This window comes from Orbicella faveolata, unplaced genomic scaffold (assembly GCF_042242905.1).
Source record: "Orbicella faveolata isolate gen_17 unplaced genomic scaffold, um_ofav_v1 contig_26, whole genome shotgun sequence".
Taxonomy (NCBI): domain Eukaryota; kingdom Metazoa; phylum Cnidaria; class Anthozoa; order Scleractinia; family Merulinidae; genus Orbicella; species Orbicella faveolata.
The window spans coordinates 11,631,964-11,646,106 of NW_028301554.1; the positions used below are offsets into that span (position 1 = coordinate 11,631,964).

General features: G+C 39.0%; 1 protein-coding gene and 2 long non-coding RNA genes across 6 annotated transcripts in view; 1 reads left to right on the forward strand and 2 right to left on the reverse strand.

Annotated features, from left to right (window-relative positions):
• The window catches only part of LOC110048177 (integrator complex subunit 3-like), a 317,013-nt gene extending 308,220 nt beyond the window's left edge, over window positions 1–8,793 (reverse strand). For 2 of the 4 annotated variants that reach the window (XM_089296026.1, XM_089296025.1), the window contains exon 1: window positions 8,265–8,450. In XM_089296026.1, coding sequence (XP_089152152.1) covers window positions 8,265–8,345 — 81 coding nt within the window. In that variant the 5' untranslated portion in view covers window positions 8,346–8,450. Of the gene's footprint in view, window positions 1–8,264; window positions 8,451–8,481 lie in introns of those variants that run through there. The other 2 variants (XM_089296027.1, XM_089296030.1) reach the window with 2 other exon arrangements.
• LOC149108169 (uncharacterized) lies at window positions 1,119–3,148 on the forward strand. The gene is made up of 2 exons (XR_016209185.1): window positions 1,119–1,204; window positions 1,554–3,148. It is a non-coding gene; the product is annotated as an uncharacterized LOC149108169 (long non-coding RNA).
• On the reverse strand, window positions 2,988–4,716 carry LOC149108170 (uncharacterized). The gene is made up of 3 exons (XR_016209181.1): window positions 4,552–4,716; window positions 4,364–4,448; window positions 2,988–3,335 (listed from the first exon to the last, which is right to left on the reverse strand). It is a non-coding gene; the product is annotated as an uncharacterized LOC149108170 (long non-coding RNA).
• Window positions 8,794–14,143: the final 5,350 nt, after the last annotated feature.

Sequence of the window (14,143 nt, forward strand, 5' to 3'; positions counted from 1 at the left end):
TGGTCAACATGGCCAGTAAGTGAAGTTCTTGGCCAGTCAAGTCACCATTCTGGCCAGACATTGTCCGCTGACCAGCCGTTATTTTGAGCCCTGCCAGAAAGGAATTATTAAATTTTGGTAAGGCAGAGGGCACAAAGTGTCCATATAATATTGTGAAATGAATGATTCCATGCTTCACACTTTCTATGGCTGTAAATGGAGCCAATTATTCTTTTTAGAGGTCATAAAATGGTTCAACAAAGAAAATGTCACCTCCCTCTCCAACTGACCTAATTTTTGGTATCAAAGTTGACACTTTAAAGGAGCTACGTCATGACCCGCGCATGTGCGAAATTTGGCTCAGTTCTCATCGAGATTCAAATGCATCCGCCATCTTGAATTTATTGGAGTTGTTAAATTTTCCGCGAATTTAGCCGTTCCTGGTCAAAATTATTACGTCTTTTTGTCGCGTGTGTGGATTTCTTCTCGTCGATCTACTTTTTTTATCGCAGAGGCAAAATTATGAACGCAGAAGAGGCAAGAAAGGCTACGGTGGTGAGTTTCCTTCGACTCCACTACATGACAGATTTAAATGTGTGAACTGTTTCGTAGTTTCTGGGGATATGCTCCAACACAACGTCCATTTTCCCTTTCTTCTGTTGTTATCCTCTTAGGAAAATCGCATCTCCTGTTCATGCGAGAGCGTTTGTTCCACGAAACAGAAAACAAATGCAAATCGTGGCTGCCCTTGCAAGATGTGGAAGTGAGTGCATGTGTGGTTCGACAGCAAATCCATGTCGAAAACACGGTGAGATTCCTTATTTATGCACTTGGCTTTGATGTAACATAGTTTGTAAGTTGGTATTGAAGGCTGCACGCGAATGGAACGACTAGATTTCTGGCTATTTTTGGTTCTGTTTGTCTTCAAGTCTTCATATGTACATATGTTCATGTGTACAACATGTCTTTTTCATTCAGGCCAAACATTTCACCAAGCATAGAGCAGTTTTGAGTTTTTGCAGTTTGAATTGTCTTTTCCTTGAGCTGAGAAGGTTTCTAGGAGAGTTTGATTTTTCATATACAAAGTACAACAGCTTTGACATGACTCTTTTTTTCATATCAAGGCTGGTGCACGTACAGCTTCATTTATGGCTGAAAAACACAGCCATACCAGACTGACAACAGGCCAAGTGAAGAGCAGGAGAGGATAAAATAAAATAGAGATGTAAGGGTCTGCTTGTATAGAAATATGTTTTTATTTGTTATTATTCCAAGAACAAAAATATGCCTAAATATGGAAAAAGACCACAAAAATCAAAGCTTGAGCACCAATGCAAATGCATAAAGTTTAGCAAGGCAAGATTTGTTTTGTTCCTACACTTTTTTTTTATTTCTAGGCCCACTTGAATTGGCAAAAACTCTGTGCTTGCTAGCAAGCTGTCGAACTTGAATCTTTGACAGTTGTTGGCTCTACCTAAAATAACTCAATTACAACACTTAATTTTGTCAGGCCAGCACAAAATACTTTACAGTACTGTACTTTATTGGTGATCACCTCCATAATGTTCTTTTAGGAATTCATTCAAATGCTTGATGAAGCAATGTGTGCAAGCTGTGTGCGAGAAGCCTGCCTAGAAGAATTGACAATCTGGATGAGACCATCAGTGAAAGCGACATTTCTCAACGCACCCCGGGTACATCCACAGAAGGACAGATGACAAGTGTGGATGAAATGCCTAACCCTGTACCTCCTTCTAGCAACTCAGCAATACCATGGTGCAGGTGTGGCATGTACCAAATTATGCCACAAGAAATAGACTGCGATGACAATAGCATCCATGTCTTCATGAACGCAGACTATTGGCAAAATGTTCTCCATAGATACGGTTATCTGGGGAAAGGAAACCAGGTGTGCCCTTCCTGTGTAGTAACAGTTATCCATTGGCAATATCCCTTACACTGGAGTTTATTTGGGATTCAGGGCTGATTAAACCAAAACAAATGCAAGTAACAAGTTCTTTCCCCCTGAAGAAAAGCCTACAAAGAAAGTATTATTTTATAGTAATAGTGGAAGAGGCATTTGTTTTGCTAATGTAAATCACCTCCACACCTTTTTTTCATCTTTATCATTGCACATTTAGGATGGGTGTTGGTTCATTATGCCGAAATAAAATGCTTGCTCAATACATGGTTCTGAGCTGAAAATTCACCAACAGCTAGTTCATGAATTTGTTACTTTTATAACAAGGCCAATATTTATTACTAGAAAAAAAATCAATACCGAAAAAAGATCAATAACTTCAAGGTATAGACAGAGAAAAGATCAATAAAACAAGGTATAGACTAGAAGAGCACACTGGGACTTTTAATGAGCCAGATTTTCAAGCTACATCTCTAGGCAGGCTTGTGCAATTTTAAAAATATTTCTCTACAACTGATGGCAGTGCCAAAACCCAAAACAAAACCACTGAAAAGAAACTCCTCACAACTGTCAACAGCCAACTGCAACCTGAGTGTTATTCAGGCTAACCAGGGTTTTATAGAACTAACCTGAGTGCTATCTTGTTGTTTCATTTTGTTTGCAGGGCTGCAAATAGCAGTCGGTCATCAGTCATTGGCCGACCAAAATTTGCTCATGTCCAACAAAATCCCAACTGTGGGTGGACATGATGTCTTGACAATTTTTTATCGTAAATTACTTTACGGTAAGGGTGAATAAAGATCTACTGTTAGTAAATCTTACTTTTTCGGTGATGCCCGACCACAATTTGTTTTGTCTGACTAAGATGGTGTTTTAGTAGGACATATGTCCTTTCAAGAGAAAAAAATTATTTGCAGCCCTGGTTTGGTTATTTTGTTTCTGGTTTTAGTACCTGACCTGTGCAATTTTTCCATTTTTTGCTAGCAATGTTTCATAATATCCAGTAGTTCCAAAAGACTTTGCTTTCATCAAACACCCTGGGACATACTGTATTCAGTAACTAGTCATGGTCAGCACAGTCACCAAATAGTAATCAATAAATTTTATTGACTATATACATGTACTTTAGTGGAGATGTAATTTATTTGAGTGTGGGAGAGAAGTAAAAACTGGCTTGATCATGTCATTGAAATGAAAGAATATTGGTACACATTGTAAAAAATAAACACTTTGTATGTTTGAGGACAATTTGGATTTTAAGCATCTACACTGTATTAGAAAAATAATTTGACAGTATTGAAAGACAACTGTTCCCATGGAGATGCTCTAAAAGAGCCCATATCTTGTAAACAGGACTTCCTTATATGTTCAATAAGATGCTGATATGCCTGTAATATCAACATTGGGAGAACTCGCTGTAACATCAGTATCCTCTCTGCAACAAAGACATTGAACACAACACATATTAATCATACAATCAGTACATATATGCATAAGTGAAGCCTTGGAGCTGATGGCTCATAGCTGCCAGAGCTTATCCTAGTTTCTGTAGCATGAAGAGGCTAGGAGTATTTCTAATCCCCCTGGATGGGATGCCAGTCCATTGCAGGTCACCCCCCCCCCCCCCCCCCCCGCAATTTGTTAGGTTTCCCCAACAATTCACCGGTACCCATTTATACTCCTGGGTGGAGAGAGGCACTGTGAGAGTTAAGTGTCTTGCCCAAGAACACAACACCATGTCCCCGGCCAGGGCTCGAACCAGGACCCCTTGCTCCAGGGATGACTGCACTAACCATACATGCATACATAAGATATGTAAGTTTATCTTTTGAACAATAAAGACACTTTATTTTATTTATTTTATTTATACATATACTTTATTGGCTCAGCTGCATAATATAGTCAATGTTTGAATGCAACAAACAAAACAGTAACAAATATAAAAAAAACTATCAAAATAAATGCAAAGTCACGTCAAATTAAATTTTGAGCATTACTGAAAAGGATGCAGAGCACAAAGGGAATTTTGTATATTTGGATAATAAATGTAACATGTGGAGGGCAGGATGACTGAAAAAACATCAGTTACTTGACTGGGCCTTTATGACTATGGCTGATCATCCACCCTTACAACAACAGAGCCAAGAGTTTAAAGTAATAATAGTCCTGATGATGCACTAATTAACACACTTGTAAAATATACAGAATAGCAAGGCATACTAAATGTAGGTGGCAAATTATTTTGTTTTGAAAGGGGAAATTTCACTTGTAGAAAAATCTAGTTCATATGCCCAGTTAGAGTACATTAAAATAAGTAAACAGGTTGTATTGACTTCGAAGGAAACATATAAGAAGAAAATGGCGAAATAAATTAAATGAAACGACTACAAATAGTTATTGCTCCTCTACTTGAAGTCAAAGTTGCGTGTGGCAACTTGTTTACAGTTTTACATATCAGCTCACCTTCAACATGGCGCCGTCATTTTGCGGAAGAGCTATCTTTCAGTATCTTCTCTCGTCTTGTATTTTCCTCTACTGACTTAGCTTCCTTTATGTGAGAGGCAAAAGAATAGGAAACATGTAAAATGACCAGATAAATGGTACAAACAAAGTGGCAAAATGCACGTGAAAGATAAACGAAAGGTACTTGCCTTCGTCGTTCTAGGGAAAGAAGGTGGCCAGCAAACGCTGAATCACTCCGATATTCGCCATAAATCATCGCAGATACTGACGAAGAATAAAAGCAGCACTCTAGCAAAATCCTACGATGGCCTTTTTGCCAAAACGTTACTCCCTCAGAAACTGAAGTGTAAATCGTCTTCCGACCACTTGCAGATCGCCGACCGCCTCAAGAAGACATCACATTGCATCACAACATCCACGAAAATTCACTCACAAAACATCGAACACGAGCCAAAATCTACATGTAAATACTCTATATCAATCAATTGACTTATAACCGCTATCAAAAGAATAGACCACTCAAGGATGACAAAGATATTTCTCGATAAAGTTACGAATACGTCCTCGCCGACGATTTTGAAAGTTTGAGGCTAAAACTTTCAAACTTTTTCGTGACTGCACGCGCATGCGCGACCGTGACCTAGCTCCTTTAAAGTGCACCTAACCCCAAATTTTTTTTCCCTAAAATGAATCTTCTTGTTATTTGAAATACTTTTGCAAAAAAAATTTTGGATTCAGTTAAATCCTCGATTTTCTGTGCCCCAATGAAATCTCGAAAATAACTCCAAAACACCGCCATTTTGTTTCGCGACCAAGTTTGAGGAGAATGGGTCCAGCAGCTCTTGTGACATCTACCCAGGAAGGTTAGATATCTCACGTCTTCTCATTCCCTTCAGGATGGTGCAATACACATTCGAAAAGTGCGCAGAAACGCCTTCCAGAGGTGCTATCGGCTGTTGCAGCAGTATCCCAGATTTAAAGACAAATATACTGTACAATTTACTGACGATGATCGGCTAATGGTACAACAAAGATGTAAACGATGGTTGATTTTGTCAAACCGAAACAAGCAAACTGCCATCTGTTAGAACCATTGAAGAATCCTCAATAGAATTTGTTCCGCAGACTTTGAAACGCTATGTTCATAAATTTTCTGGTTAAAGCTAACCAGCAATTTGTAGAAATACTACCAACAACCTATATCTTCCAATCCCACAGTATTTATAACATAACCAGCAAAGTTGTGTGATTGATCATGATCAAGAAGCATTATGACCGCTACACTGAAATGCAAATAGGTCGCAACTGTACACTGCTAACCAACACATTTCTCTTTCGATTTAGATAAAAGTCGAGGATAAATCCTTTAGAATAACATGATAACAAAATTGTTAGACTCACAGAGTTTTTCGAAGGTTTGGAAACCAGCAGTGTGACAAAGATTCTGTGCAAGTTTCAAAAATATGACTGTGTAACATTATCTGCTGACTGCTTATGGAACACATCCTTTTCACTTATCGGACGAATTTCACTGCAAACTTTGAGAACAACTTACATTGGTTATTTGGAGTTACAACTTAAAATGGGTGACAATGTGAAATCGGTAATTGTATGAAATGTTTCCTTCCGCCTTGCTTCCCGCAGCTTCAAAAATACAGGTCCAAACAGTACAATTTTCAATCGAGCGAAATCAGTGTTTTGGAGGTCATCAAGTCTCAAAAACTGCAACACGTACATTGCTCTTATAAACATGAAGCATTCAACAGAAAGTAAAACACGAACTGGATTTAACAGAACAATCATACCTTGACAAAATACATTCTCACTAAGGACAAATGTAAACACGCTAGAAACACGCGTGGGAATCTTGTGTTTGGTGGCGAAATTACCATCCAAAGCAGTCCTTGAGTTTTCTTTCCTGCTTTTCGTTTGCCTGCTCCTCCACTTCGTATCTAGCTTCCATTCCTAATATACAAGCAGCTCGTCTGCAAAGAAGTCTTCCCCTTCATCGCTTGAAATGTTGTAAATTGCTCTCAAAGCTCCAAGCAGTGAGTTCACAGTTGTTGAACATGCTTGATCGCAGTCTATTTCGGAGTCTTCCGAATCAAAACTTAACTCTGACTCCAGTGACGAAAAAGAAATGATTCTGATACAAAACTTGGACATTTTAGTCCCAAAATACATTGGAACGATTAGTTTGTTTTCCATTTTCTCGAGCAAATACAGAGAGCTGACTGAGGCGTCATTGTGTTTGGTTCCTGGGTAGACATCATCAGCAACCACCACCCCAGACTCCCTAAACAGGGTCATGCAACACTTCAAGCACAACTTTGAAAGGGCATAGAAAATCGAGGATTCAACCAAATTCAAAAATTTTTTCGCCCAAATGCTTCAAATAAAGTGTGGATTTGTTTTAGCGAAAAAAAATTGGGGGGGGGGGGGGGTTAGGTGCACTTTAAGAAGGGAATCAAATATTATCAGAAAGTTAAACTTCACTTTTTTATATGCCAAATATTATTTGTACAATCAGAAATTAATACATGGCGAGTTATCAGTAAATAATTTTATAGTTAATCTTAAACGCAAGTATCCTTTCGAAAAGTCTTTTGTATAGTCATAGTAGTGATGTTGATAGGGATGTAAAGCATTGGTTGCAGAGCCAATAATTATACATGTTAACTTTTCTTCACCTTTTATCTGTTTTCTTCTGCTGTTGCTATTTTTGTACAACCCAATTATGGCATAATCTTCTCGCAATATTCTCGCATGGCTGATAAATTTATAGTCAATCTCAATGCAAACTCTTAACAAATTTTTTGGTATAACTAGTGGCGATGAAAATAGAAGTGCAAAGTAGGAGTTAATTGATTATTACACATGTTAATTTAGTTATTTCTTTTGTTTGCTTGTGGAAATAATGTAATTTTGTATAGTGAGTATGTAAGTGTGTATTGAATGTATATAATTTATCAATTAGAAAAAAAAACATCCTGCAAGAAAGTGGAATGGTAGATAGATAAAGCCTGCATACAAGCCAAGTGGCCCATCAGGCTGCAACCACCGCCCCAGACTCCCTAAACAGGGTCATGCAACACTTCAAGCACACTGGAGCTTATCCTGGTTTCTGTAGCATGAAGCGACTAGGAATATTTCTACTCTCCCCTGAATGGGATGCTAGTCCATCTCAGGGTTATCCCCAGCATTAAATTCACCAGCACCCATTTACACACCTGGGTGAAGAGAGCCACTATGAGAGTAAAGTGCCTTGTCCAAGAACATAACACAATGTCTCTATTGCAGATTAGTGCGAAACATGATTTTTTTCTGAAAGTGAATGAATGACCTATGGGCACTGCCGCATGGGGTAAGTATCAACAGTTACTATCTGCTAATGAGGCAAAATTTTGATCCAACATGGTCTAAGTTCTCATAAGCGACCACCTCCCATAAGCAACCACTTGGGTTTGACATTTTGGGTGGTCGCTTACATGAGGTTAGACTGTATACACCCCCTGATATACCCCAACTCTAGACATCTTTTCTACTGGTCTAAAAACTGCACGCATTGAAATAACTGACATTTTTCTGCTAAATTAAAATGCACATAAGCTAAACCTACATAAGTTAGCTTACTTTCTGCCATAAGCTTACAGTTATTATAAGCTCTTGTCTCTAGCAAAATTCTTTGCAGGGGTTTCATTAACATTTTCAACAGGAGGGCATATGGTTTTCACAGGCGGGCAAAACTTTTTGAACTGAGCTTCTTCCTCAGAAAAGCTTTCCTCTAGATGGAAAACCAGATGGGCAAAATCATTCTTACTGCTGGTCAATTTTCCCGATGCCTAGCCGTTAATGAAACCCTTGTCTTTCTTTCGTAGACTTTGGTTTTGATGGCACTCACCTCCTCCAATTCATCTTTCTGTAAAAGAACATTTGACGTAAAAAGTTTTGACTTATACATTTTGCTGCTACTCCCCTCCATCGTCAAAGAAACAGTTTATCTAGCTAACACGGAGCACAAACTGGGAACACAGTTCCGCCACGTTCTGCCTTCTGTCAGGGAAAAACTGAGTACTAGCCTTATGATTGTACGTGATGTAAGCCTACGGTAACTGTACCTGAGATTGCGATGTTTTAGTGGGAAAGTGTACGCCGCTTCCAAGCGAGGCTAAAAGCTTCGGAGTTGCGGGAGCCAACAGATGTCATTCCATTTCAACAGAAACCATAATTATTTGTCTGCTCCTCCAATAAACAACCTTGTTCAGCAGCTTGGCAAATTCAGACAGGAAAACACCAACGGGACTTCGAACTGCGGCTTGTTTTCATCTTCAAAACAAAAACATCAAACTCTTTGTCAGTGGTTGTTGTGAACTTGTTGAAAGTCAGATTTAGCCAAGATCAGGAGGCCAGGATCATAGTTAGTTTTTACTAACTATGCCAGGATTTAGCACTGAAATGAAATGAAATGAAAGAGTTTATTTCAGTGTCAATGGTATTTAGCTTAAAAAAAAACTCACTGGGGACACTATTTACATATTAAAATATACCTTAGCTACATAAATTTTAAATTATTTACAACTTAATCCCAATAAAAGCTATATAAAGTGTTTTCGCTCGGCGAAATTGTTTTTAATTTAATTCGAAACAAAAAAACCCTTAAAAGATAATAAATACATAAATAAATAAATAAATAAATAAATAAATAGGTAAATATTCTTGAAGCTAGACTAAGTGACATTTTGAACGTTGTTTACACCATACGATAAGGATTCAGGTTATACGTTGTAACTAGAACCTCGTTGTCGTTTTCGTCGCGTCATGGACTGGAGTCTAAGGTCGTTTCAGGGGCTCGAATCCCCCGCTTTTCATAACGCTGTGGCTATATGACCGGCAGCCGGTCAAGGTTTTTTAAAAATAGACTAAATGAACGGCAGTGAGACTTTTATGAAGTAAAAGAACGTAAAAGGAATTCTGCGATAGGAGCCCCAAAAAGGAATCGAACCCCGGAAGCCTGCTTGGTGAGGGACTCTCATAACTACTGCGCCACCGAAACCAGCCGGCAACTTACGGAATTTTAGAAATATATATCGTGTTACCTTTACCATTATTGAAAGCTAACCGTAAACAGGCTAACCACAGAGCTATTCAGGCTAACAGCAGAGCTATTCGGGCTAACCGGGGTGTATTTTAGGCTAACCGGAGTGCTTTTTAGGCTAACCAGAGTGCTATTTGGCCTAAACTACAAAAATGTTTTGACTGCCGGTCATTTAGTCTATTTAAAATCTTGACCGGCTGCCGGTCATTTAGACACTTCGTTTCATTAAACCATGTGCTTTTGGACCGGCCATATTGGTTTTGTAGTTTCTCCTTAAACGAATTCACTCGCTTTTCTAACGAACATTGGTGCCGAGACCAGGATATGGAGGAACACTACAATGTAAGGTAGCATCCAGGAGAGGACACAGAACGCATTTGACCAAACTGCACCACGAAATGGAAGATATAATGGCTGGAGAGATCGATGCGGTACAAAGAGCTACAATTGCACATAGGACCCAGGGTAGTCAATCGATAAAATCGATAATCGATAATATTCCATAACAATCGATAAAATTTAGTCAATGATATAGAATATCGATAAAAACAGGAGCCATAATCGGGGACGGAGACCGTAAGTCTTGGGATCCGCGCGCACCTATGATATGGGACAATTTTTCCATTTATAGGACAAATTGCGCCATCAAGTGCGGCACACGCGCGTACATGCTGCGAGGATTTTTGCGGATGTAACATGGGGAAATATGGAGTTCCATCCCCGCCAAAAATCAGAGTTGATCACAACATTCAACTTGACATTCTAACAATTAACTTAGCAAACATCAACATCATATTTCACTCCTCAACTTTGTACTTTGTATCACAATCATTGAAACTTTAAACATCAACTTTCAAAGTGACAGTTCAACGTTCAACTTAATCCATCAACATTCATGTTAACACGTCAACAATGATCTTGACACTTGGGCTGTCAGCAAAAGATGAAGTTTGAATCTCCAAGTCGAATGTTGAGTCACCAAAGGCGCACCAATCCCGCCAAAATTCAACTTGAGAATTCGACTTTCAAGTTGATAATTCAACATGAATTGTTACGTGTCAATATCCGTGTTTCGCAATGAACATTGCTATTGCTGATGACGCAAATATGTTCACCATGATGTAATGCTCTCTCTCTTCCTCCCTCGAGAAAGTACCCTGGTTGTGGCTGGTCACGTGTCTGCTAGATTTTTCCAGATTCCAGAAAAATGATTGGAGGGAGGGGCAGGACAGTTAAAATTTGTCTCCACTGAGCTCACCTCCTGAGCCCAGTATGGAGTGGAATTTGTAACCTCGGCCGAACTCACAGCGAAGGCATTGACACATTCGATATTGGAGTTCAATGCATCAAAGTTCGGCTTAAAGGTTAGCCCTGTATTTGGCTGAATTTTCCCATCGATAGTTGGACGGTCTTTGGAATTTGCGGTGGTGAAAATAATTGACAAAGAACTTGGAAATGACGACCACAACAATAAATGAACCGCGCGGTGAATTTAATTTCATTTTTCATCCGGCAAAATCAAAACGTAGGTATTTACTCATTCGCTTAGAGTTAAATACGTTGTTTGTTCGCCCACAAAGGTAGTTTTGAATTTCATTGAATTACTCCCATCGACAGTTTGGCGGTCATTCCATTCTCTTGCGGCGAAAACAAATTACGAAGAACTTGACATCAACTGCATTAACGACTGAGTGCTGAACACCAATAACTTGATTAAGCAGCTTATATTTTTCGATCGAAAAAATCACAACGGAGACATTGATGCCTTCGTGTAGAGTTTGATATTTCCAGTGTATGGCCAAGAGACTAGCTTTGAATTTGATTGAATTTATCCAATCGACAGTTTGACGGTCATTCGGTTCTCTTGTTGTGAGAAATTTTACGAAGAACTTGACAACAGCGACATCGGTCGCGCGTTTGCAAAATCCAATGGCTTTCGTTTTAAAACTGTTTTAGCGGTAAGTCCAATTTTCGGCCAAGAAACTAGCTTCTCATTTAGCTGAATGCATCCCGTCGATAATTTGACGGTTACTTAATTCTTTTACTGTGAAAAACTGATTAAACTGATCCGAAGCAGGTTGTTGACGGTTTTTAAAAAAGCACTGAAAAATAAGCAAAGTTCCCTCTCAATTAGCATCTCATACTCATAGAAGTTCAGATCATAGCGACGAAGCATTGGTCAGAGAGGAGCTCTGACAAACAACTTGCTTCACTTTCAAAATAAATAAGGTCTGTATAGCAGCGAAAACATTCACCTCCCTAGACGGTGTTGACTAAATTTAAGTTGAGGACCCACCCTCTGTGCGGCTTTGATTGGCATACTTAGACACGTGACCAACCGCAACCAGGGTACTTTCTCGAGTGAGGAAGAGAGAGAGCATTACGTCATGGTGAACATATTTGCGTCATCAGCAATAGCAATGTTCATTGCTAAACACGGATATTGACACGTAACAATTCATGTTGAATTATCAACTTGGAAGTCAAATTCTCAAGTTGAATTTTGGCGGGATTGGTGCGCCTTTGGTGACTCAACATTCGACTTGGAGATTCAAACTTCATCTTTTGCTGACAGCCCAAGTGTCAAGATCATTGTTGACGTGTTAACATGAATGTTGATGGTTAAAGTTGAACGTTGAACTGTCACTTTGAAAGTTGATGTTTAAAGTTTCAATGATTGTGATACAAAGCATAAAGTTGAGGAGTGAAATATGATGTTGATGTTCGCCAAGTTAATTGTTAGAATGTCAAGTTGAATGTTGTGATCAACTTTGATTTTTGGCGGGGATGGAACTCCATAGGGGAAATGGCGTCCGAAATTCCCGACATGTTTGATGCTTTTGGCCCACAAATCAATACGTTCATGTCTGTTGGAATTTTGCTCCAGTATTTTCGTGGTAAGCTGCTCCAGTTTGAGTGAAGTAAGTCAGTGTCGCATTTAGTTATGTCCCGCTTTATATCACTGACCAAGTTGTGTTTCCCTGCTTCTTTTACAAGAGTTCCACATAACTCCACTCTAATTTTCACGTATGTTGAAGACTAACAGCTTTTCCATGACACAGCAAAAAACTAGTTGGTTTATAGTTTGAACTAGTTTGGATATAGCAGCGTTTCAACACTTCAAAGTTTCCCTCCTCTTGCCACACGCTTGCGACGATTTCGTCGGAGTCCATCTCGACCGAAAAGTAAAAAAAAAAAAATTTCAAGTTTGAGTTTCTCTTGAATTGAAAGCAACGCTTAATGTTTTATCAAGGCCCAATAAGTGACGATAACGTTTATGTCTGTAGATGCTGCTCAGTTTTGTTTGCGTAAAAATCCAATAAATTGTCTGTTTTGTCGATGAACAAGAGCGCCCGCCGATGCGTGTTTTGTACAGTTAGTAGTAAAACATGACAAATTGGACTTCCGCACTTTCGTGTGAAAACGTATATCGAACTCATATAATGTCTCTAGTTTTCAAATATGTTTAAGGTTGATAAACGTTTGAGACCATATTACAGTAAACGCTTAGCTGAAAATATGTGAATACAGCAGAAATAATCAGCAATGTTACGATGACGCTCTCTTTAATCAACTCGAATAACGATTTCGATTTCGTTGGTTGAGTTATCAAAACTCCTTGTCTATTTTATTTTCGCAGTGTAAAATTTCACTATGTTTTAAAAGAAATACACATGATGTTAGTAGCCTTTTGGCGTTGGTGAAAATTGTTGCAGCATCTCAGCACAAAAGACAACGAAAGAAATCTTTGTCGAGATTTGTTGACGAGTGAAAACACCGACTCGGATTTGAAAGTGCACGCGCTGCACTATGCAAATGACTACTTATGTACGCGTCAGACTTCCCTTTCAAAAACTTTTGCAAAGTCGCCAAACAAACAGAAACAGTAAGAAACTATCAAAAACAGGGTTTGGTTATGATTAAGCATTGTTTGGGAAACCCACAAATTAACTCGACACCAGAGTAAAGAGTTTTACTGCATAACTTTTCTTTACAGAACAAACGCAAGATCGTACTCGTACAACTAGCGCGAGCAGGTATTATTCATTCACCGCACGAAATTGAAGTCTTGTTTTCAACCCTGAAAAACTCACCTGTTCCATTAGCTCAGAACATAAAACTACATATTAGAGCCCTGGTTCTTTTTCCCTGCCTTATTCCCTGCCATCGCTGTGAAAAATCTGCAAGAGAATCTCGCAACCCTCACCATTTGATCACACAACGTGACAACACCCACGCGAGAGCCTCCGACATGTGCGCGGATCCGCGCGGATATATGACGACATGAACATGAACATGACGACATGAACATGAACATGAAAGGATAACACAAATATATACGCAACGAAATTTACATACGACGCAAGAAAAAAGGCATGCAGAATGTGAAAAAATACATTAACATACGGAACAAAAAAGGACACAAAGAAAACACGAATTAGTATATTCTCAGCTCCGACTATTGCATTTCTAGCTCTCTGATTGGCTCAAAAACTCCGACTATGAGCCATTAGTCGGAGTTTTACCTTATATGGAAAACAGTGCGCCAAGTTTAAAAATTTTCCGCTCTGTAAAATTGTTGAAATAAAAATCGGCGGCAAAAACCCGATTAAGAATATACTAAAACAATTATTCCATTCGACCTTGTTGGATATGAAGTGATCATAACCAACTCGCGCTACGCG